The sequence below is a fragment of the Macrotis lagotis genome, chromosome 3 (assembly GCF_037893015.1).
Source record: "Macrotis lagotis isolate mMagLag1 chromosome 3, bilby.v1.9.chrom.fasta, whole genome shotgun sequence".
NCBI lineage: Eukaryota > Metazoa > Chordata > Mammalia > Peramelemorphia > Peramelidae > Macrotis > Macrotis lagotis.
Genome location: NC_133660.1, coordinates 25,003,785 through 25,017,171, shown reverse-complemented (window position 1 = coordinate 25,017,171; position 13,387 = coordinate 25,003,785). Strand labels below are relative to the sequence as shown.

The 13,387-nt window shown below is 38.3% G+C and overlaps 1 protein-coding gene across 3 annotated transcripts in view; it reads left to right on the top strand.

Moving 5' to 3' along the window:
- BBS7 (Bardet-Biedl syndrome 7) overlaps positions 1–13,387 on the top strand; it is a 57,312-nt gene that overhangs the window by 14,085 nt on the left and 29,840 nt on the right. For 2 of the 3 annotated variants that reach the window (XM_074228341.1, XM_074228342.1), the window contains exons 4-7: positions 2,901–3,076; positions 4,595–4,781; positions 7,943–8,015; positions 10,749–10,865. In XM_074228341.1, the coding sequence (XP_074084442.1) occupies positions 2,901–3,076; positions 4,595–4,781; positions 7,943–8,015; positions 10,749–10,865 (553 nt within the window). The remainder of the gene's footprint in view (positions 1–2,900; positions 3,077–4,594; positions 4,782–7,942; positions 8,016–10,748; positions 10,866–13,387) is intronic. The other variant, XM_074228343.1, reaches the window with a different exon arrangement.

Sequence of the window (13,387 nt, the reverse complement as noted above, 5' to 3'; positions counted from 1 at the left end):
AACATTGGGATTCTTCATTTTTTTTAGTTGTGTTTTTTTTTTTTATGCAAGGCAAATGGGGTTAAGTGGCTTGCCCAAACCCACACAGCTAGGTAATTATTAAATGTCTGAGGCTGCTTTTGAACACAGGTACTCCTGATTCCAGGGCCGGTGCTCTATCCACTATGCCACCTAGCCACCCCAGGATTCTTTATTTTTAAATAGCTATGGGGGAGGGTAAATGATAGGGTTCTTGGTGTTTTTCTTTTTTCTTAATTGTGCTTCCTCGATTTCCACCAATCCCTCAAGCTCTCTTCCTTTGTCTCCCCCCTTTCTCAGACAAACTCCTAGAAGAAGCTAGATCCACTTGCATTCTCTGCTTCTCAAGGCTTTGCAGTTTGGCTTCTTGTCTCATCATTCAGCTGAATTGGCTTTCTCTAGAGGGATTGGCGAGTTTTTCCTCCCCAAATCTTGTCCAGTCTACTTTTCTTTATTCCCCGAACCACTGCCCTTATTTCAACCCTCCTCCCCTCTTGCCTAGACTGGGGTTTCCTCATTGTGCCCTCTGCCTCTGGGCTGCCTCCTCTTCACTCCATTCTTTCTGACGTGCAAGTGTCAGCAGCTCTCTCCCTGGTGCCTCTAGCATCAGTTAGGACTGCTGCTTAGCTCTCCTACCTTTCCAACCCTTCCCTGGGTCGCTTCCCTTCTGGGATTCAAATCTTTGCCATTCCCAAGGATTGCTGCTACTCCATCACCCATCTCTGCCTTTGTACTGCTGTCTCCCATGGCTGAAATTTCAGCTTCATTTCTTAGAGTCCCTTGTTCCCCCTCAGAATTCTGGATATGGACTCCCTTTCTCAGGACCTCTCTCTTCAACCCCCTTCAAGTCTTAGTTCCCCTCCCCCAGTTTATTTTGTATGATCTTTTTACATATTGTAGGCATATTTTATCCAGACCTGCTGAACCATCTCCTGTAGATTGTAAGCTTCATTTGTCTTTGTGTCCACAGAACCTTGTAGAAGTGCTAGTGGTGAATGATCAACCATGAATCTAGAGGACAGACTCATGAACTATTGTCCCAAGGAGTCATTCATCTTTAGTCTATCTAGTGTTCAAGGGATCTGTTACTTGAGTAAATTTTTGTACCTTCTATTTGAAACATTTTTATTCATTTTCCCTATTTCTCCCCCCCTTAGAGTTCTTACTTTCTTTCATAGTCTTTCCTTTAGTGTTCACATTTTCTAATTTTTAATTTTCACTCTTTATTTTCCCTCTGAATTCCAGGAAAGCTTGAAGCATATCTATGTTTTTCTGTGACCCTGCTTATAAATGATCCAGAGTTAATCTCTTTTTTCTTAGGCATGGCTGGGTCTGTACCTCTTTACTATCAGTGTTTTCTTGTATTTATTCATTTTTTCCAGTGATACTTCCTGGATTGAGACTTTGTGTTGGAACTAGACTCTACAATTCTGGAAGGTGTGGTGTGAAGTCTTTTATTATTATTATTGCTCTCTAGTTTATGAGTTTCAGGTAATAGGTGTTATCTTCTTCAAGGACCTCAGGAATGATGGACAACTTGGGGAAATGTATATACCCTGGGGTTGGTATATTCTTGGTCCTTGAGCCTCCATTGTGGTTCAAGTGCATGCAGCTCTTGGCTAAATTCAGGTCCACCCTATTTTCCTGCCATGCTTGTCTAGAGGGACCCTTTCCCTAGGACCCACAGGTTCCCTCCCAGCTGTCCCTTTGTGTGAAGATGGGTTGGCAAAATATACTTATTACAATTTTTCTTCCATAATGTCTTGGTGTCTTAAGAAATAGCTTTGTTGGACTAGTTGTGGGAGAGCTGGACTGGACTACTTCTACCCCCTCTGACGTCTGGAGGATCATTGGAATCATTCATTCTAGAAGAGATATTCTCACATACATATATGTTATATTGAAAATGTACAGCTTTCCATTATTGTCTGTGTGTTTATAGGGAGAGAAAGTGGGGCATGATTCATGGAGCCTCAGCCTTAGAGTCAGGAAGGCCTGAGTTCAAGTTTTGCCTCTAATATATACTGACCACTTAATGTTCATTGCCCTGCCCTCAGTGACTATAAGACTCAAGGCTGCAGAGCAGGCAATCATCCACACTGGCTGAGAGGATGGGTTCTTCATGGGAACTTCCTATACCAAAGAAAGCATAACTTTGCCCCTTCTGTTTCACAGATACACACAGCTATAAACACATTTTTATACAGATATGGGTATATTCACCTCTCTCTCTCTCTCTCCATACATATATAAACACACACACAAAAAAAGATGCAGGTGTTACAAGCTTCTTGTTTTTCTTTTTCAGAAGGTAAAGGAGGAGAGAAAGAAAGAAATATTTATTAATTGAAAAAATTTTAAAAAGGATAAATTGATGAGAATGTCATTAGCAGAGAAGTGTGAGTAAATTCATAAGAGTTCTGTTTAAATTCTGCTGTGAAGGCTAATCTCAGTGTTAGCAAAAGTAAAGGAAAATTCTCTGTTCTTAGGGGGTTAAATTCACCTACTTGAGCTGCTACAATGGGCACCAAGGACAGTGAAGGCTTAAGGAAGGCTTCATTCAGACCAACCTCTTGCTTGAGCTGATGATTCTGAGATATAAGCAAGGCCCTTGTGAATTTGCTAGTTGACCTTCTAGATTCTATATTAATAGTACTTGGTCTTTAGTGTTGTGAAATATGCATGTATACAGAAGAATGCTTATTTATAGAAGTAAATATTTACAGAACATTTAGCAAAGAAGAATGCTAAAAATAGACATGAAATTTTATCTTAATTGCTCACTAAAGTTGTGATACTTTGTGATATTCAATGTTCTTTAATGGCAAAAAGGACAAATTTTTAAAAAGACTTATTAATGATGTCACTAATGATTCTTACAGCCGGTATTTAAGACTTTACCAGGGCTGAAGATTGCCCGACTGGAGCTAGGAGGAGCACTTAACACACCCCAGGAGAAGATTTTTGTGGCTACAGGCTCTGAAATCAGAGGCTTCACAAAGAGGGGAAAGCAGTTCCTTTCATTTGAAACTAACCTCACTGAAAGCATCAAAGCTATGTATGTTGATTATTTCTTTATCTTTCTTTTTTTAAACCATACTAGGTCTTCTGGCTGGCTGAGATGTTTGTGATCAAACCCTATCTGAAAAGATGATGTGCTTGGATACCACTTCTAGACCTACCTTCCCCCTAGTTGGCATAAAAAGATCCTCTATCTTATGATTTTGACAATATTGCATTTCCCATCTGTCTCCCTGTCTTCTTTGTGAGAACTATCTAGACTTTTTTTTTTTAAGAAAAATGAGTCAGGTTGAAAGAAAAACCCAGAATTTGTGCCTTTACACACACACACACACACACACACACACACACACACACACACACACACACAAATACACTGGTTTGCTGCCACCTTATTTTGTTGCCAATAGGACCCACCCATTTTATGCCATTTCATGGGAGTTGGAGAAGATCTTTTCCATGGTATGTCTTACACAAAGCCTTTGGATTTATTCCCTACAAAATATCCAAGTTGAACTGGGTAAGGTGGTGCACTGAGTGAAAATAAGTCAATTCTTTCCAGATAATAAGTCGAGATTCTGACAGACTAGCTAACACTTAGAGATAAAAGGAAATAATAGCCTGAGCAGGGAAAGAATATTCAGCATAGATCTATATCAAGCCACCCAAAGGATGACCATTAAGTCTGAAGGCACTGACTCCTTGGGGATGGTCTTTTATGGCCAGCTCACTGGGATTCTGCCTAAGTGGATCAAAAGCCCTAGTTTCTTTGGCTAGTCAAACCTTGGAGATGGTTCTTCTGCCTTTTAGAGAAAGAAAAAGTGAACCAAAAAACCTTGCTCAGCCCACAGGATAATGTCTTGAGTAGATACTATTCTCACCACAGCGACCAGTTAAACTTTTAAAATGATTTTTAAAATTCATAGTTTACTATTGATCTATTAAGAGTTTCTTATTAGCGTTCTGTAAAATTTTAGGAGGAATAAATTGTCCTTAAGATAACTTCATCTTTAATTGCTTTCCTTTAATACACAATTGCATTTTCGAGTGTCTCTGCTTTCATTTTCTTCTATTTGAATTTTTCCAGGAGAATACTGAAACTTCTTTTTCTTCAAGATTTCCTTAAAAGTTATAGCAACAAGTTGGAGTGGCTAGGTGGTGTAGTGGATAAAGCACCGGCCTTGGAGTCAGGAGTACCTGAGTTCAAATCCGGTCTCAGACACTTAATAATTACCTAGCTGTGTGGCCTTGGGCAAGCCACTTAACCCCATTTGCCTTGCAAAAACCTAAAAAAAAAAAGTTATAGCAACATAAATTGTATAATAACATAATATTGAAATTGTAACCTGATAAAAATTGTGTCAATATAATACTGAAAAGGTAGAAATTAAGGAGGGAAGTGAAGAAAGGCCTTATGGGTCCTTTGAGGCCATAGGAAAACGGTGCCATTTGATAGATAAAATTGAAATGTTTTACATTAGTCTCAAAAGAAAATTGTCAGTTTGCTGCTTGGAGAGCTGTGCTTTTTAATTGTCGTGTTGTTTCTAATTCCCAGGTACATCTCTGGCTCAGATCTCTTCCTCTGTGCCAGTTACATCTATAACCATTACTCTGACTGCAAAGACCAACATTATTACCTCTCAGGGGACAAAATCAATGATGTGATCTGTCTCCCGGTTGAAAAATTGCCCTGTATTACACCCATTCTGGCCTGCCAGGATAGAGTGCTTCGAGTTTTACAAGTAGGTAACTAGTGTTGGCTTTCTTCTTTGACATATTTAAGCCATATTCTATTCAAGAGGCATTTATTAGGAGACGTGGAATAGAAAGACAAGTTCCCACTCATTGGGCTGAAGGAATACAAGAGATAAATAAGTAATTCTTTACCAATTTATATAAAGCAATTTCAAAAAGAGGGAGTGGAGGAAAGGTCTTATGTAAGATGTATTATATAAACTACCCTTGAAAGATGCTCAGAATTCTAAAAGGGGAAACTGAGGACCTAAAAGGGGAAACTGAGGACACACACACACACACACACACACAAATACACATACCCTACCCTTTATCTCTTATTTTAAAATAATAATGATTACTAAAGAAATCTATCCAAGGTCTCCTCTTAGAGAATCATATTCTTTATGTCACTGTATTTGTTAACTTTAGTGCTGCACTGATTTTTTATTTTAAACTGTCTTGCTAGTGTGAGATTAGTGTGTACAATATTTTATCCATTGTCACAGGGAGACAGTTTAAAGGACATTCTCCAGTTTTGTTGTTTGGAGATTATTCTGATTCTAAATTTCTGACCATAGGGGCAGCTAGGTGGCACAATGGATAGAGCACCAGCCCTGGAGTCAGGAGTACCTGGGTTCAAATCTGGTCTCAGACACTTAATAATTACCTAGCCGTGTGGCCGTGGGCAAGCCACTTAACCCCATTGCCTTGCAAAAACCTTAAAAAAAAAAGATATAAATTTCTGACCATATCAAAGCAAGCATGCCTACTCTTCCAAGGACTTTCATGACCCTTTGCTCCTTCTCTTCCTTTTTAATTTTGTCATATTTATTTTTCCCTGCTTAATGCTATTTTATGTTTTCCAATTACATGTAAAGATAGTTTATAATAGACATTTTTATAAATTTTGAATTCCATATTTTTCTTCCTTCCTTCTTCCCTCCTCTCTCCCCAAGACAGCAAGCAATCTGATATAGGTTATACATAGGCAATCATGCTAAACATATTTCCACATTAGTCATGTTGTCAAAGAGGAATCAAAACAAAAGAAAAAAAAGCATGAGAAAAAAATGTAAATATAGGGGCAGCTAGGTGGCACAGTGGATAGAGCACCGGCCCTGGAGTCAGGAGTACCTGAGTTCAAATCCGACCTCAGACATTTAATAATTACCTAGCCGTGTGGCCTCGGGCAAGCCACTTAACCCCGTTTGCCTTGCAAAAATTTAAAAAAAAAATGGAAATATATATATGCTTTGATCTACATTTAGACTCCATAGTTCTTTCTCTGGATGGGGGATGGCATTTTCCATCATGACTCTTGGAATTGTCTTGGATCATTGTATTGCTGAGAAGAGCTAAGTCACTCATAGTACAAAGTTGCTGTTATTGTGAAGTGTTCTTCTGGTTCTGCTCACTTCACTTTGTATCAGTTCACATGAGTCTTCCAGATTTTGTTCTTTAGTTTTTTCAAGGCAATGGGGTTAAGTGACTTGCCCGAGGCCACACGGCTAGGTAATTATTAAGTGTCTGAGGTCGGATTTGAACTCAGGTACTCCTGACTCCAGGGCCGGTGCTCTATCCACTGCGCCACCTAGCTGCCCCCTTCCCAGATTTTTCTGATAGCATCCTGCTTGTCATTTCTTATAGAACAGTAATCCTCCAACACAGTCATATACCACAACATGCTTGGCCACTCCCCAGTGGATGGGCATCCTTCCATTTCCAGTTCTTTGCTACTATGAAAAGCACTGCTCTTCTATTCTTCTTCCTAAAGTCCAAGGAAGGAGACACATGAGAACAATCAGGGTGGGTGATATGGGTTGATAAAGGGAGACTCATGGACAGTGCAGAGGCACAGTGTACTAGCCTCGGAATTGGGAAGACTCATTTTGAGAAGTTCAAATCCTGTCACACTGTCTAGCTGTGAAAGAAACCCCAAATAGACTCACAAGAAATCAGACATGACTGAAATGACTGAACAGCGACAGCAAAATAACAAGATTAGAGATTAAGAGTTTGGAGTTGGTATTAGAAGTCTCTTCCAACTTTGCAATTAAGGGCAGTGGGGAGGCATCAGAGGACACAGAGAGCTGGTCCTGGATCCATGAAGACTTATCTTCCCGAGTTCAAATCCAGCCTCAGACACTTACTGTCACTCTGGGCAAGTCACTTCACCTGTTTGCCTCAGTTTCCTCATCTGTAAAATGAGTTGGAGAAGAGAATGACAAACCACTCCAGTGTCTTCGCCAAGAAAACCCCAAGTTGAGTCATAAACAATCAGACATGACTGAAAAAGGACTGAAAAATGACAAGAGAATTCAGAGTTTAGCTTAGCCTACCATTGAGTTCAAATCAATGGTTTATGTCAGTGATAACTGTACAATAAAACAAATTGAAAATAAATATTTAAAGCAGGAAAAAATATCTGTAAATATTATTTTAAAGTCCATTTTTTGCAACAGCCCCTGGAGGGCAGGTCTGTATCTGACTTGGGTTTTGTGGCTCCCCCTCCCCACTGAGCCCAGAGCTCTGCCCACAAGTGAGGCTTCACAGGTTTTTTGTAACACTATAGGGTCTCCCTTTTTTCTCTTCCCCTTCTTTTCCCTTTCCTTGTCCTACTTCCCTTCCTTCTTTCTATCCCCTTAATTTTCCTGGATCACTTTCCTTCTCATTATGATAGAACCAGGGGAGTCTGGGAGTCAGCTAGGATAGGCCCAAGAGATCCAGTTGTTAAATTTTCATTGTGAGCAATTCAGCATTGGAAATGGATGAATACTATAAATCAGGACTTGATGTATAGTTTTATTGATTGTCTAGTCTTAAGAAAGGGATGAAGAAAGTGTGAACAATGCAGATTAAGCTTACAGCTGTGTCCTGAGCATATTCTCCTCACCCTCTCACAGCCAGTTGTTAAATAGTTAGACTATAGGGGTGGCTAGGTGGTGTAGTGGATAAAGCACCGGCCTTGGAGTCAGGAGTACCTGGCTTCAAATCCAGTCTCAGACACTTAATAATTACCTAGCTGTGTGGCCTTGAGCAAACCACTTAACCCCATTTGCCTTGCAAAAACCTAAAAAAAAAAATAGACTACTCTGGGTAAAACTCATACAAAGACATGATGGTGAATTCCATTATTTCAGTGTTTTTATGTCTTGCTTTTCCTCAGGGATCTGACATGATGTATGAAGTGGAAGTCCCTGGTCCCCCCACTGTCCTCGCCTTGCACAATGGGAATGGTGGTAAATAGGCAATATTTTCATACTCAAATAGGGGAGCATGTTACATTGTTTATGTCTTAGCTTAAAGGTTCTTATCAAAACCACATAACTATTAGTTTCATGTTTGTAATATTCTTTTACAGTTTTATTTTTTAAGTTAAATGATGAATTTGTTATATATTTTAAAAGGGAAGCAGTTTATCTGTATTACAGAACTTTGTGATTTCATGTTTAATCCTCTTCTATTCTACTGTTTCATGTAAATATGGAAGTGACTATTTTATTTAATATTTGGAAGTTCAGAAGAAAAAATTAAAAAACAATACCTATGTGAATCGGGTAACCTTTAACAGGCAGAATAATCAAACTCATAAACAGGAGACAGAAAAGCTGGGTATTCTTCACTATGTACTTTTTTTGCAAGGCAATGGGGTTAAGTGACTTGCCCAAGGTCACACAGCTAGGTAATTATTAACTGTCTGAGGTTGGATTTGAACTCAGGCCTTCCTGACTTGAAGGCCAGTAGTCTATCCACTGCGCCACCTAGTGGCCTCCACAGTGTATTTTTAAAGAAATGAATGAGCATTATGAAGCTGTCTGCAGAGACCTGGTTCTAGTCCTGATCGCTACCAAATAATTGCAATATCCCTTAGAATGTCGTGTTCTTCATCTATTAAAATGAAGGGGTGGAAATCATCTCCTAAAGTCTTTTTACAACTCTAAAATCCGATGATTTTGTGATTATCTTAAAAGACATGTTCATTTTAACTCTTTTTTTCCTTTAATACATATTTTGTAGTTTCAGTAAGTAGTGAGTAGATGTAGTTACTGGAAGCCCAATCTTTGTTCTTATAAAAGCTAGTTCTATCATTATTATTTCAAACTAAAAGAACTGATAAAATAGAGTCCTATTGTAATATCATTTGTATTACATATAGGTCAAATTATGTATCTTAAAGTGTTCTATTTGTTAGTCAGCAATCATTAATTCCTTACTGCATGCAGAACTTTGTATTAGCGGGGGGGGGGGGCAGAGGACAAGGCTTAGAAAAGAGCTTGTCTCTGTTTTCCTGGAGCATGATAGGGAAAATGAAGATACAGGCGCCAATGATGGTAACATCCAGTTTTCCACAAGTGCTTTAGTGAGCAAGTCAACACTGGTCCAAAGACTAAGGTAGGAGAGAGAATGTCACATGTAGGCAAGAGAGAAGGGGAGAGGTGCCATCAATCTGGGAAATGCTAGCCTCGGCCGGATTGGGAAGGACTTGAACTCCCAAGCTGAGTCATCCTGTGGGTCACGTGGAACCTCTTGGACTGGGAGGAGGGCAGCACAAGGGTCGGACAGACCAGAGGCAAAGAGACCAAGCAGGAGGCTGTTGCTTCAGCTGAAAGGAAAGGCACTTGTGTCTGAACCTGGGAAATGAGCATCTAGAAACGGAAGCCATCTCTTGTGGGTTCCTGAAGGACCGAGCCTGGGCCTGGGCTGTTGGAAGTCAGGTAGCTTGTTGGCTTTGTTAAGCCTCCCAGCACCAACCTTTTTCAAAACTGAAAACAAATTTTATTTTGTTTTTTTCTATCCTCTTAGAGAAATCATCACTTATAATTTAGGTAACTTAAAAACGTAGCAATTCCTGTGTTGTTTAGAGTTATGGGATTTCTGTAGTTTTTTTCTGTTTATCAGGACAAAAACTGGAGGGAAAATCAGGGCCCATGGTATTATAACTATAGCAAGGCAATGATCTGCTGATGAAGAAATTGGTGGACTCAATGATTAATTTGTCCTCTCCATTTTCTCTTGTTTATAGGCCCTAATTTCATAACTCCTAACAAAATGATTAAAAGCTAAAAAGTGTTACTTCCTAATTGCAGCCCATTTGGGTGTCTTGCAATGAAGACTAATTAACACTGTAGAAGAAGATTCTGAACAACCACTAAAAACACTGGGACATTTATGAGAACAAAAAGACATTTCTTTCATAATAATTGCCAGAGTAACCAGAAAGTACCATCTAGCTTTAAATAGGATGTCCTTTTAAAATTTAAGTTCTGTTTTAAAATATGAAGTTTATGCTCAGATAAATATGATGGTCGGTAGGTACCACCTTTCATCCTAACTGGTTTTAGGTATCTTTCAAAGTTATCAGTCAGATTATGTAAATGTATGAGTGGAGAGGTCAAGAGCGAGCTTTTGCCCATGGAGGGAGTCCTTCCACTGGTGAGGAAATCATTTTTTGAAATATTGGCAGAAATACAGGCTAACCCAAAAGACCAAAGGCTATTCTAACCAATGAAAGCTTCAATATTAATATCATTTCATTATTAATTACATTAATATTGAGTTATCAAATCAATTAAAATTTAAATAATTTAGCAGTTTTAATATTAAGTTAATTTCATATTAAAGCTTTAATAATTTAAATTGCATTAAGGCTTTTGGGGTACCCTCTTTTGTAGTTAAAAGAGTCAGGGGAGTACTCAGGATTTGGGGATGAGAAGATTCAGATTCTAGTCCCTAAATTAATTATTTGCAAGTTTATTTCTCAAGGCCCCTTTTGACAATGAGGCTACATCTGATTTCTTCTCTGGTCTTTTTAAACTCTGAACATTCTATGAGCATGTACCCAGAAACTAATTCAAATCATTTTCTATTGCATAGGATTTACATTTTTCCCTATGAACCTGATAGGAAAATCATTTATTTCTTAAAGTTCTATTGTAAATGGGAGAAACATTCACTTCACCTTGATTTCCTAGGTGAATCTGGAGAGGATCTTCTGTTTGGGACCTCAGATGGAAAATTTGGGATTATTCAGATCACCACATCCAACCCAGTTCATAAATGGGAAATGAGAAATGAGAAAAAGAGAGGAGGTATGTCATTTGTTGTCACTGGGGGAATTTAATAGTCCAGTAGTATTCATATTAAATCTGTAGATCATAATTTAACGGGGATAATAATTTTTGCCTTACCTCACAAAGTGGTTGCAAAGATCAAAAGCAAATGAATAGGGGCAGCTAGGATGGTACAGTGGATAGAGCATTGGCCCTGGAGTCAGGCACTTAATAATTGCCTAGCTGTGTGACCTTGAGAAAGTCACTTAACCCCATTGCTTTAAATAAATAAAAATTTTTTAAAAGCAAATGAATATTAAGTGTTTTATAATTAAATATTATGTGATAAAAGTGAATTGTTTGTATTATTTCATTTCATTCACTTTTCAAGGACAACCAACTTAAAGAATCCTCATTTTGAGGTGGCTAGGTGGTGTAGTGGATAAAGCACTGGCCTTGGAGTCAGGAGTACCTGGGTTCAAATCCAGTCTCAGACTCATTTAATAATTAGCTAACTGTGTGGCCTTGGGCAAGCCACTTAACCCCATTTGCCTTGCAAAAAAAACCTAAAAAAAAAAAAGAATCTTCATTTCCTTTTCTATGAGACCTCCTTGAATTTTTGAATTTATTATGAATGATAATTTTTAATTTTGTTTATATGAATATTTTTTTCAGAGGGAAATCATTCCATCTTAAAGTCAAGACTTTTCCTGTTTTTAGTCCTTTAATATTTATTTTCATTTCTTTGGTTTTTAAGGTCTATTTTTACCATTTATTACAGGCTGCAAAAAAGTAGTTGTGTGTTTTACCTTTCTAGATAAAAGAAGTTATTTTTTATTTTTTAAAAAAATCATCTTTAATCAGTTTAAGCCCTAGATTTATCTATGTGACCCATGGGATAAAGGCTGATTAGGAGCTGATGACCTCCTACTTGGTCCCCTCCCTTGAGTCTCTGCTCTAGTTCATCCCTCACACTGCTAACAAACAAAGGGATTTTCCTTAAGCACAATTCTGAGAATATGATTCCCTTCCTCAGTCAACACTAGTGTCTTCCAATTGCATCCAGAATCAAAATATAACCTTCATTTAATTTTTAAAGCTATTCACTCCCTGGCTCTGATCTATCTTTCCAATCTCATTGGACAGCCCTCTTTGCACTAATCTCCCTCAAGCTTTGTGGTTCAGCTAAACCAGGTTCTTCTTTTCTAATCTCCCATCTCTGTCCTTTTACATTGGTTCTTCTGGCAGTGTCTCATGGCTGGAACATACTTTCTCCTTACCTCTGCTCCACAAAACCCTTGTCTCTCTTCAAGAAATAGTTCAAAGGGTAGCTAGGTGGCACAGTGGATAGAGTATGGTCCTGGAGTCAGGAGGACCTGAGTTCAAATCCAGCCTCAGACACTTAATAATTACCTAGCTGTGTGACCTTGGGCAAGTCACTCAACCCTATTGCCTTGCAAAAAATAAAAAACAAAACAAAGTAGTTCAAGCACCATCTTCTACATTCAACTTTAACGATCCTTTCAAACTACTGGTGCCCTTGTTTTCAGATGACCTTGTATGAAATTACTTTGTATTTATTCCCTTTTGATATAATAGCATAGGGTTTGTAGAGTACTTTACAAATAGTATGTAATCTTTCAGTCAATCCTGAGAGAATGGGTATGATCATTAACCCCATCTTTATAGTTATTCTACTGAGACTTACATAGTTCTTTTTCTCTTCCCCATTAGAATGTAACTTTCAAGTAGGGTTGTTTTATTTGTTCTGTTTTTAGCTTCACTTTCTAGCACAGTTCCTGGTATACAAATTGGTTGATTGATCAGCAGGTTTTTTTGTTTTGTTTTGTTTTTTTAGGTTTTTGCAAGGCAAATGGGGTTAAGTGGCTTGCCCAAGGCCATACAGCTAGGGAATTATTAAGTGTCTGATACCGGATTTGAACTCAGTTACTCCTGACTCCAGGGCCGGTGCTTTCTCCACTGCGCCACCTAGCCGCCCCGATCAGCAGTTTAAAAGGCCAGAAATGAAAGAATCTTGCTCAACTGATCTTTGGACTATTAAAAAAATAAATCTCAAATTTTGGGAAGATGGCAGAATGAAAGGATCCAAGAGAACCTCTTTCAGGAGGAACCCCTCTAAATAGCAACAGAAGCACCAGAAAAGAAGTAAAATGACTGGAAATTCCCAAAAGAAAAAGATATAGTAATGAGCAGACCAAAAATGAGGTACAACATGATGAAATGATGTCATAATTTTTTTAAGGACAGAGGCAAAAATTTTACAATAAATAATTGAAGAAAAATGCCTTACTACCACGCCAAGGGTAGCATTAGAAATCTGGCTAGAATTTGGAATTGGGCAGATAAAATAATTGAAATACCCCTGCTCACATATACACATCTAGGCATATATCCAAGATAATAGCCAAGAAAAGAAAGTTTCCATAGACATCTAAATATTTATAGCAACTCTTTTTTGTGGTTGCAAAGACCTGGAAACAAGGCCTTATTTCTAAAAATATACAGAGAACTGAGTCAAATTTATAAAAATACAAGTCATT